General features: G+C 47.7%; 1 protein-coding gene across 1 annotated transcript; it reads right to left on the bottom strand.

Annotated features, from left to right (window-relative positions):
- Positions 1-1464: 1464 nt before the first annotated feature.
- POGK (pogo transposable element derived with KRAB domain) lies at positions 1465-6743 on the bottom strand. The gene is made up of 2 exons (XM_082661553.1): positions 5735-6743; positions 1465-3501 (listed from the first exon to the last, which is right to left on the bottom strand). The coding sequence occupies exon 1, from the start codon at positions 6722-6724 to the stop codon at positions 5747-5749; it is 978 nt and encodes a 325-aa protein (XP_082517679.1). The 5' UTR covers positions 6725-6743; the 3' UTR covers positions 1465-3501; positions 5735-5746.
- Positions 6744-11965: the final 5222 nt, after the last annotated feature.

Here is an 11965-nt window from a genome sequence, read left to right as displayed (position 1 = left end):
TTCAGTTCTTGGCACAAGTCTGGAAAGTCCTTTAGAGTTTTCAATAACTCAAGAATTTTTAGGGTTTGTAAGAATTTGAACTGGTATCTAATTGCATATAGTGGTTTTGGCTTGGCCTATCCATGTATCTGAGTCTTAATGCTAAGTATGTGTTAAATTTCATGCGTTCCATAGATGGAGAGGCAGCTAGAAGCCTCAGACATGCCCTGCTGCCCACTGCAGTGGCAGGTTCCATAGAAATCTGTATAGCAGAGGGACCTCCAAACAGAAAAATTCCTCACTACTCCGTAGGACCTGGCCTAAGTCCCTAGTTGCCTACTCTGGTGGGACCACAGGACACCAGAGGACTCTTTTTGCCTCCAAGTTTCGGGCCTACACTCCAAGATCTACTTTCCATGCCAGTTTCCCTCAAGCATCATTTTGTACAGTGGAGAGATTGGGTTGAGGGCAAGGCAGGCAGCTGGATAGAGTGATACTTAGGATTTTTCAAGAGAGCCAGAGTTCAAATGCCTTGTTCCACCAAAGGTGGCCTCCAGCCGTAGCACCGTGGTCAACTGTGGGACCCTGAGTGCAGTCTCTTCTATAATTAGGTTCTTAAGAAATCAGGAGTGCTTATTATCAAGCATCATTTAGAAAAATAACTATTTCAAAGAGGAAAAAAGCTACTAGAAACCAGATAATTTCAGGCTTAGAATTGAGCTTAGTTTTCCTGTAGGGATTTCAGTAATTGTCTTTTAGCTGTAGGTATATCATTGTTTAAAACCAGGTTTGATAAGGCCCGCCTTATTTTCTACCAGGTACCAGAGTGCTGGCTTAGCACACATTCTTACCCCTTTGTCACCCATTGCTGGGATCAACCAAGCACATAATTTCTCTAACACTTCTCCCATTGTCTGAAGTGATCACGACGTTCCTGATCGAATTTCATGAAGCGTCTTCTAAATGATTGCTCACTTTGACCGTAGATAAATACCTGTGTTTCCTCATGTCTTTTGACTCGGACCAGAATGCCTCCAGTTTGAATAATGGTAAGGAAGCTTGGTTTTCGGGGTCAGACTTAGATGCTGTGGCCAACAGATTGGTTCAGCATTTAATTCTCACGGCTTAAAAAAGGAAAAATGTCTAGATTATTCTTGGAGAGTAGATTAATATTTAATTGAATCTACAGGCATGGTAAATTGTCAAGACTAAAAGCACACCATGAAAGGGCATATAGGTTCATCATACTTTAATTTTGAGAGAAATTTATGAAAACAGGACACAAGTTTTCTGTTCATCAAGCTGCATGTTTCCATCCTTTTAAAATTAATATCCCTTTATGAATTTCCTTCGTGTGATTTTTCCTGTGAGCATCCAAAACATGACTGATTGAGGGAAAAAGCTATTTTTGCCAGGGCCCTTTCCCCCACCTTTAAAAGCCAGTTTAAAACCACATGTAACATTTGTCTTTAAAGACACCGACATTACTTACACTGCCATCCCATGAACAGACTTTTTTATTTCAAGGGTGTAATATATTGGTACCAAACTGAGTGGAGAATAAAGTGTAAATGAAGAGTTTGACATGTGACTTTTCACAAGGCTAGCATATAATAAATAAAACCACCAGAGCCTATTGTCTTTATTATCAAAGTTTATTGTCGGAGTCAGTTCCTATCTACTGGGGAGTACAACTGTGTCTCAATATGTGCTATAGTAACTCTAGGGTAATAGCCATTCTGCAAAATAGTTGTACTGGGGCTCTGTTAGGCATAGATCATAATAAAGTCAGTGGAAGAATGAGCCCAGAAAAACCCTGACAGTAGAGCCATTCCTCTAGGGAAGTTCCAGTGCTAAGCAACCTGTAAGGCATCATCTATCAGCTGACAATGAGACTCAAGGAGGTGTTGGTAGAATGAAACAGGAGTTGAACCCATTTTCTACTCTTCCCTGCAAGACAACTACGGCTCCAATGCAGGAACCAAAAATTAGGTCTTATAAAGTCCTTTAAGCTCCCAAAGCAAGTAAAATAGGACATAAAGAGGAAAGGGCCAGGAACCAGGATAGTGGAGGATAAATTAAGTGTAATTGGAGGGAATGAAAACTTCTGGAATGAAAAGTAGCTGGATTTAGATGCCGTTTGAGATGACAAAGAATACAGTACAGGTAAAAGCAAATGGGGAAATGATTCAAACATTGAAAGTTATTCAGATTTCAGAAGTTAAGTGAAATTTCCCCTCTTAGAGGAAAACTGGTTTTAAAAAATGAGGAAGGTGAATCACTAATAGGAAAATGAGTACCTGAGTAGAAATAGGTGTTTCAAAATGCCAAGAACAAGTATAATATACAAATGAGCTGGGTCTACAGGAAGGAAAAGTGGTTATGGTAGCCTGTTAACCAGATCTGACATTGGAATGACATTTCTAACAATGGCTTTGTCTATGAGGTTCTGGCATATTTTTCGTAGCACAGGTAGCTTTGAAGGAATGTTTTCATAACACTCAACGTATGTGGGAATGCACATTACTTTAGTGTAAAAATTCAAAGACCTCCCACCTGTTTCTGCAGGATAGAAGAAGTCTTCAAACAGCTGTGGCCAAAGACCCACGCCCTCTCACCACCCTTGCGATAAAAACATTAAAGGAATCGGAATTAACAAAACAAGTATCAGATGAGTCAATGAGCTTTGTACCATGTAGACAGCAGATAATTTATGGTGACTTTTGCAGGCAGCCTGAGAAACAGAAGAGCTTGTGTACTAAATGCTACCCTATCATTAAATATAATAATAATGAAAAACAGGGCCATTAAATGAGACCCTAGAAAAGTCTAGCTGCCAACCAGATTGGGAAGATAAATGAAACGGCATAGTTTATTTTAATCTGTATCTTCCACACTAACCTAGTTTGTCTACAGAAAAGCCATCTGCTGGCACCAGGCCAGTACGTCTGAATTTTGTTGTTGTTATTAGCATCTCATTTTTCCAAAAGAGGAATGTGTAAGTAGCAGGTGTACATGAATGACCATTTCTACAAAGCCTTCTCTGCAGTCTTGACCTGTGTGGGGACAGGTTCTACTGATGGAAGCATTTTTAAAGGCAGAAGAAAAAACATTGACTTGAGGTTTTCTCCACAGAAAATACCAGTGGAGTTGGGCCCGTATGATGAGTCTCTTATTGGCGCTGAACAAATGGCCTCTTCTCCAGGAAATACCTTTGTTCATTCCTATCTACAGGTTTCTTTTGATGGACACATGGAGTAATCTCTAAAACAAGAAATGAGGCAGAAGCAGTTTCTTTTCTAATCATGTCTCTGACGAAGTGAAGGGTCCTAGACTTTTCTGACACCTCATGGACGTGGGGCGAGGGTGGGCGGTGTCCCAAGACAGGATGCTCAGGCTGCCGTCCGGACCTGGGCTGTTCTGAGCCCCATGGCCTTTTCCTGCTGCTCCCTGTGTACCTATGCTGTGAGGAAATCTTCTTGAGGATTTTCCTCCTCAGCTGTTCCAAATACAGTTCATTTGCTGGAAAACAGAGAGAACCTAAGTGTGAGTTAACCCTTGGATTTTAGACATGGTATAACTTTTCAAGAACAGATTAGTCAGATTTCCAAACAGATGAGAAGAGGCCGTTTTATGCCCACGTCGCCTCCAAAATGCCTTGTTCGATGAGAATCTCTGTCTACTTCTGGCACTTCCTCAGCTCAAAAACAGGGCAGCTGTACAGAGAACTGTGGCTGTCAAGATGAGCCAAAGCTAGTGGTTGGGATCGGACATAAATGCCTATGTACATAGCTGTAGCCCGGCATTGTTTTTTTCCCTTTCCTCTTCTGGCGGTTTTTTTTTTTTTTTTTTTTTTTTTTTTGCGGTACGCGGGCCTCACTGTTGCGGCCTCTTCCGTTGCGGAGCACAAGCTCCGGACGCACAGGCCCAGCTGCCATGGCTCACGGGCCCAGCCGCTCTGCGGCATGTGTGATCTTCCCAGACCGGGGCACGAACCCGTGTCCTCTGCATTGGCAGGCGGACTCTCAACCACTGTGCCACCAGGGAAGCCCTCTGGCAGTTTTTGATCCAGTCCTTTGGGTAGCAAATAGCTTAGAAAATTAAAAATGCACAAAAATGTTATCTAACAAGGGGGGGCGGGAAGGTAAAAAGGATAAAAAGTCACTATAATTCAAAGTCTGATAATCCAGTGGAGGCAGTGTAATGATTGGCAGAAAAGGGAGGCTGAATTCACGGAGTGGAAGAATAAGGGAACATGAGGGGAAAAAGCAATTTTCGTGATTTCGACTGTAATAGTAAGAACTTCTCCTTGTCTCTGTAATTCTAGGGGTCTCAGAATAACACTGCGGTTCAATGTTAGGAGTACAGTTTGATTTGGGGGCAGGGAAGGAGACATAAGTCACTCTTCAACTTACACAGCATGAAGGGGGGCGGTGTAACAAGATTTCTCTTAGCATTTCATTTGGAGAAAGAAGCAAGTAGGATGGAAATACCTAATTATACTTTAAAGGAAAGAAAAACCGTCAAGATACTTTTAGGTCCTCTGTAAAAGGAGTGCTGTCTTCATATTAAACACTGTCTGGAGGAACAAATGAACTGACAATTAGGGAAATGAGAACAAGAAGGTAAAATGAAATGTCTCTTCTCTCTGTATGTTGCCCACTGTAGGTGGTCGTTCACTCTCTCTCAAGGGGTCCGGGTGGGGAGGTTCACTCCACTAGTGATATCTGGTAGCCCCCCACTCCCCACTTCCTTTTTTTTTTTTTTTTTTGGCGGTACACGGGCCTCTCACTGTTGTGGCCTCTCCCGTCGTGGAGCACAGGCTCTGGACGTGCAGGCTCAGCGGCCATGGTTCACGGGCCCAGCCGCTCCGCAGCATGTGGGATCTTCCTGGACCGAGGCACGAACCTGCGTCCCCTGCATCGGCAGGCGGACTCTCAACCACTGCGCCACCAGGGAAGCCCCCCACTTCCTTTTAAAGCTGTTGCCCTTCTATACTCAACTGAAAATTCTCGGGCCTGTGGTCCTTAGTCCTTAGACTTTACTCACTGTAGCCCGAGATAAGCATTTTTTTTTTTTTGGTGCAGTTTCAATTTAAAAGTATCACCCTTCAAACGTCTGTGAAATTATTATAATTGTTCACTCCACGTGAATGTCATGAGAATGAGATGATGGTTTAAAACACACTTCTGAACTCCCAGGGAGAAGCAGGCATAAGCTATTTCTTTCCTTCCCCACTGGGCTACTGCAGACCACCCCAGGACGGAGACCCGAGGCCCAGGGTACACAGTCTGAAGGCACATGCGTCCTTACATCCCAGCCCTACAGGCTAGCCAAGGCGAGCACGGCCGCTCCAAGTGAATCAGGTACACACACTGGCCCTAAATGTTCAGCACAATTTATAAGGGGAAGAAAAATTTTGGTTTTGCAGACAAAACTTTTTCTTATCGGGGCCATGTCAGACTACGCTCTTTCAGGCCCCAATAATTTCAGCGATAATTACAGCTCTCAGATTAAGTGTTCTCGGAGCTCACTCCTTGTTCACTTCATGCATTATACAAAGTACCCACGAAATAAGCCAAGCAACCAGTTTCACATAAAGGTGAAAATGCTGATGGCCTGTCACCTACAGCACTGCACTGTGGGCTCGAAGAGTTCTCGGAAACAGAGGAAAATAATGGCAAGAGAAAAGGTGTCTGTGGAACCCAACACGTCCCTCAGGGTAGGCGCTGGGCAGTTCCTCCCGACTGCTTACCTTGGCTTTCCCTCAGTTGCTCTCTGTCAGGCTCTCAGTGTCGCACTCTTTGGGCGGTTCCCCTCCTCCTGGCAGCTCGCTCTCGATTTCCCACAGGACGTCATCCTCGTCCTCCAAGTTGCTGGAGATGTGGCACTTCTTGAACCCCTGGACGATGGATTCGCTTGAGATGCTATTCCATGCCACCATGACCCACTCCAGAAAGAGGCCGAGGGGCGGCTTCTTGGCATTCCCCGTGGGGCTCAGGGCCAGGTTCCCCGCCAGGAGCCAGTTGGAGTACTGGGCCCGGACACTGTCATTCAGGGGTTTGTAGACCACCACATCCAACACCTGCAGCTGCGAGGTCAGGCCCCCCGGGATGATGACCATGTCGGTGTTCATGCTTTCCATGGAGCTCTTCACCGAGTCAGTGGCGTGGCCCCGGAAGCCGTTGAGGATCAGCATCCCTCGCTGCTTGGGCACTGCACCGGTTCTCCGCCTCCACACCACTTCCAGCCAGTCCTGCATCAAGTCCTCCGTCATCCACCCGTACCGGTGACAGCGGATTTCCATGCCGCTGGGGAACTTCCCGGGGGGGATGTATGTGCCCCTCAGAATGATGTACGGAGGTAACTTCCTCCCATCTGCCAAGACACCAAGCATGGCGGTGATTTTCAGTTTCTCCCTGCCTGGCGTCTTGACCAAGACGGGCTTTTCACCCTGGTTGTCCACAGTCACCCTCGAGGGCACCTCTAAGCAAATGGGCGTCTCATCAGCATTCCCCATCTGAGCCACCTGGTAGTCGTGTGCCCTGCGCAGAGCCAGGACGCTCCGCTGGTAGGTGACGAGCTTCTCGGTCAGGTCTTCCGGCAGCTGCTGGGGCACCGGTACCTTATGCCGCAGAGACAAGTCATACCTTCGCATCATTCTTCGACACCAGCCCAGGCTGGCCTTGAACCCTTTCTCCGGAATGTTCATCTCCTGGGCAATCTCCAGAGCTTTCAGCTGCATGGCCTCCCTGGTGATGGGGTCCCCTTTGGCCTGCATGTATCGAACGTACTCGGCCACGCGCTGGTCCACCAGGGCGAAGCGCCCGTTTTTGGGGCCCCGGAAGGCGCGCCGCATGGCGTGGGCGTTCTGCAGCTGCGGCTTCACTTTGCGCCAGTCGCGGACGTTTTTTTCCAGCACCCCGAACTGCTTGGCCGCCTGGCAGTTGTTGGTGCTCTCGGCGTACTCCACCACCATTAACTTGAACCCTGCGTCGTAACTGCGGCGCATGCCCCGGCTGAACTGAAACTTCCCGGCCAGGTCGTCTGCCGAGAGGTCGTACCCGGGGAAGCCCACAGCCATGTAGAAGGGGTACCCCTCGCCCCACTCGGGCAGCTCTGTGATGTCCCGAGGCAGACGGAGGCCATAGCTGTCCAGGTGCTGAGGCTGCGGAAACTGGGAGGCCGTGTTCATCGGGCCCACCCAGTCTGGGGGCTTCACGTCAGATTCTTCATTTTCTGGCAGACAGACAGGGAGGGGCAAAGATAGTGCCCGTAAGTAAAATGACTTCTGGCTCATTCCCTGATTTTTTTTTTTTTTTGGTCGAAATACCAAGAATACCTTAATCTCAAATTCACTAAAAGCAGTAGCTCTAATAACAGATAACACGAAGTCCTTACCCCCGTGCCAATTCCCATGGATTACCCCATCTAATTCTCACAATAACTGATTATTTCGTCTTTGCACGTGAGTCTAGAGAAATTAAGTAATGCATCAAGGTAGCTGAGCTAGGAAGTGGCAGAGCTGGAAACTGAATACAGGCAACAAGCTTGGATCACATACCAACTGTGTGGGCCATGCTTGGGTCAAAATAACCTTTACCTGGACGAGAAGCCAATTATAACCCATATTACCACGTAATGTTACAGAATTTGTATCATCATGGGCTGAATCATATCCCTTAAACCAAGAAAACCTATAGCAATACCACACTTAGCAAAGTTAAGCTTATCAGGCAGAAGTATGGTTCTTGCATACCAATGTCAGAACTGGGTTTCACTGTATGTTTCTGTTCAGAAGGTGGCCACAGAAGCTGAACACGACTCACGGAAATTACCATATCTCACCAGAACTAAGATGCCATCAATTGCAAGATGCACCATTATATGCCAGTAAGAAAAAAAAAGCTACTAGTGAAACTATAGCACGCCATCAATTTTAAGAGGCATTCTCAACTGCAGAGATGTTAAAGTGATGAGGGAAAAACGTGTCTTGGAATCAATGAAAGACAGCATTTTAAACTATTACTTATAGAGAGAAGGCAAATCAAACCACTCAGGCTGTTGGGAAGCTGTATTTTTCCAACGCCTGCCCTCTAACTATATTTCTTGATAAAAGACTGAGTGCTTCTTTAGACATATTTGCTCAAGCATGTACTACAGCTGCTATTGCTTTTTCTATCCAAGATTAAGGAGACAGGAAGCCAAGTAAATAACCCTGGATGCATGCTTCGTCACACTATTTTCCTTAGTTTTCAGAGGTGTGTGGTGTGCCACCGAGGCACCCAGGATGTGCGCTGGACCAAAGCCACACAAACTTCACTTTGGTTCACCTGCATACAAAGGTGCATGTTGAGACTTATTACTGACAGTCGACAGGTGAAGAAATGGAGGCTCAGAGAGGTGGATGAAGTCGCCTAAGGTCACATAGCGTAGGAAAGGAGATTCTGAAACTCCAAAGCCCATAATCTTTCTGCCTCACAACCTTGCCTTACTCTTAAATACCCCACAGAATGTACCTGGAAACTTAAAATTCATCTTCATTATTCTCCCATTGGATGGATGTTGAATTGGGTTAATCATAGTACCTGCAAAGGTTCCTCCCTGGAACTGCCATTCGTCAGAATTCTGAGACTCCTCCTCCCTTTCCAACCGAGTGATCATGTCGGGCTTAGGGAATGGGAATTCTGTTTATAGGAAATAGAACAGGTAACAGCTGTGTGTTACTGTCTTGGAACACTGCCAAAATAAGTACTTTATAATACTTAAGAAACCCTCCCCTCCACTCCCACCCCACCACAGTCTTCTCAATATGCAGATTTATGAAAGGCGGGGGGAAAGGGCTCAGGGATACTTAAAGAAAAAATATGATGGGAAATAGGTCTGTCCAAGGGAATTTATGAATCTCTGCTAATGTACTAGCAACAACAAAAAGGAACTGCATTTAGCAGGGAAGTGGGTGGGTGCAGCCACGGATCTAATGAGCACTCTGGTACCCATATGAGCAAATGAGGAGATCCCTCCAAATGGTTACATTCTAATAATATGGTTACATTCCAATAATATGGATATCAATGCTGGGAAGGGAGCAAGGATTCTTTGAGGATATGTCCCCAAGCTTCTAAGGCTGACAGGGTAACAATGAGGCCTGCCTTCCCTCCTAAGGAACATATGAAGCACAGGCGCAGACCCATGGTGACATTTCTTAGATTATGTCTTATTTTTTCTTTTTTTGATGAGAATGCCTGGGTTGAATGAGGATGGTTCTGAGAGCTGGCACAAGCCGCTGAGTAGAAGGACACAATATGTATATCCTGCCTAAATCAAAAACAGGAAATTAAATGGGCACAGGCATTGAGGGGACAGACTCCAAGTTCAGGAGAGAGGGATGTTGGATACACCAGAGAAGAGAGACGTGGAAACAATTCTCTGGGCTCAGAGCTTCTAGGAGACAAAGGAAAACAAAGCTTTACCCAGGGACAGGACAGTTTCATAATTCATCCTCATGACCTCCCGGTACAGGGCCTTTTGCTGCTCCGTCAAAACGTCCCACTCCTCATCGGAAAAATATATGGCCACCTCATCGAATAGGGCTGGCACCTGCAACAGTGAACAGGCCTTTCTCAGCGACTAGTAGGCACATGCAGACACAGATCACACACCCGCATCTCACAGGCGAGGGCTTGGGCCCGGGGAAACGTCTGTCCTGAGTCACACGGCTCCTCCGAGAAGCAACACCAAGACAAAAACAAGGTCTCCCGTGCCCTGCTGAGTGCTTTCCTCCCCCAGCATCCACAGATAAGGAGAGCAGCACCTTGAGAAGAAAAGTCCCCCGTACTGGTTGGGAGACACTGGGTTCTCACATACAGCAGGGAGAGCCGATCACGGCTCAGCCCCCATCCAGAGCCAGAACCAACCACGCTCGAGGAAACACCCCGAGACAGCTGCCCCACCAACACAACCCTGCTCTCTCCCTTGGTCACAGATCCTCAGCCCAGGAGGGTGCTGGGGGCCTCCTGGGCACTAGTCTCCATTTGCAGGGCACTAGCCCCGGTTTCTGACTCAGAACCCAACGCTGCCAGGGAGGGGCCAGTGAGAGAAGGGGCTTCGGCCGGCCTTTTCCAATCCACGAGGAGGAGGACAGAAGGGCTAATTAGAGCTTCAATTTATGTAATGAGATACTAGAGCAGACTGCTTTGCTTCCGTGCCTAGACCCGCAGCAGGAAGCCCTAAGGCCAGAGAAGAGCGCTCTACTGCCCGCTCCCGGGCTCACCTACCTCCCCATCCCCATGGGCCAGTGGGACGGGGGTGCCTGAGAAGCCAAACGCAGCCAAGGCACCCAGACCGACCCCCTCTTGTTCAACTCTCTGCTTTTCTTTTTACTATGTGTTTTCCTTCAGTCATTAAAAATCCTACTCCAAAGTTCATCGTATTCAATGGTAAGGGATCTGGGCTGCTGCTTTCACAGCTACTCCCCATAGCTGAATCTAGGGCCTGGGGGATCAGAGTACTGTTTTCCATCTGCTTACAAAAGTTCAGTGTCTGCACCACCTGCAGCTTCTTCAGGCCCCCGGCCGTCAATCATCTAGATCTCCTGGCCCTTCTTCCTTACGCACGAAGCCCACCTCGTCCCTCCCCCGCATCACAGCCCCTTCCACACAGGGAGAACCTCCTAGGAAAGGCCCTGTAACTGCTTCCCTTATTCCCCCCACAGCCCCATTTAATTAAGGAGGAAACTGGCTCAGAGCAGCCCCGTTTCTGGCCCAAAGTCACACAGCCAATAACGGCAGGGTTGAGAGTGGGACACAGCACTGTCTGACTTCAAGGCTCCCGCCCTCACAGAGGGCAGAGGGGTCTCCCAGGTCACCAGCTGGCAGGCCTCCGCTCCCACCCCGCACACGCTCAGCAGTACACAGCTGCTGCAGTTCCCTGAACAAACCATCCTCGCACCCTCTGTGTGTGCGCACATGGTGCTCTGCTGCCTCGGAGGTCCTCCCCATTCTTGGCCTGGCTGACACCCACCCACTTTCCAAGACTCAGCCCAGACATCCTGTTCCCCAGGAAACTGGTCCCAACCCAAGCTGTGTGCCCTGTGACGCCCTGGGCTGAAGGCTCTGATGGCACTTATCACACTGCAGAGTCCTCTTGGCTTACCTGTCTGCTTCTTCCACTAGAATATTGGCTCACTGAGGGCAGTACTCTGGGCTTATTCTGTTTTGTTTCCCTAAGCCTAGAACACTTCCTGTAGGTAGTAATCCCTTAAAAATGTGTTCTTTGAATCAAAGATTTAAGCAAATAACCCCTGGACGTCTCTTATTCCGCTTGGAATAGTTTCAAACAATCGTTAAAATGTATCTGTCACAAGACTGAACTTACTCTTTGGAGTAAGAATGGACAAAAATCCCTAGTGTCAAATACCAGGAGGTACAAACGGATTGGTCTCTGGGCTCCGCTCAGACTCCATCAATCTGGAAAGCCAGGCAGCCAGGAATTTTCCATCCCACCCCATCCCACTTCCCAGGCTTTTAAACAACTCTCCCTTTGGCCTTTTCTCTCCCTAGGAAATTCCAGATCTAGGCCATACCTATTTATAGGCCCTTTCCCTTTGCTGATAAAACAGGACACAGGACTGGCTATGCCTGTCATTGCAGAGGGGCTACCCACGTCGATCCTTGTAAAAGGTAACACGTCCTGGGCCTGGTAAATATATCAGCAGCCCTGGAGTGGTGAGAAGGCAGCTGGAGGCTGAGGTTGGATTCATCTCCTCCCATTTAGGACTGAGCCCCGGAGGATCCTCAGACAAGCCCACATTATGTTCCAGAGGCGCGCAGTGCAGTGGCTTAGGAATTCTCCTCACAGCAACCTTCTGTGAGAATTGAGCAAGGCTTCAGCCAGGCCCTGCTGTGCAGGCCTCCCCTCTCTCCACAGAGGCCTTTTATCTAGCCAAGCACAGCAGAAGGTAAACAGGGCCAGCCCTGGGCCAAAC

This window comes from Grampus griseus, assembly GCF_964374135.1.
Source record: "Grampus griseus genome assembly, chromosome: 1".
Taxonomy (NCBI): domain Eukaryota; kingdom Metazoa; phylum Chordata; class Mammalia; order Artiodactyla; family Delphinidae; genus Grampus; species Grampus griseus.
Note: the sequence above shows the minus strand (reverse complement) of the source record. Positions and strands in the feature narration are given on the sequence as shown.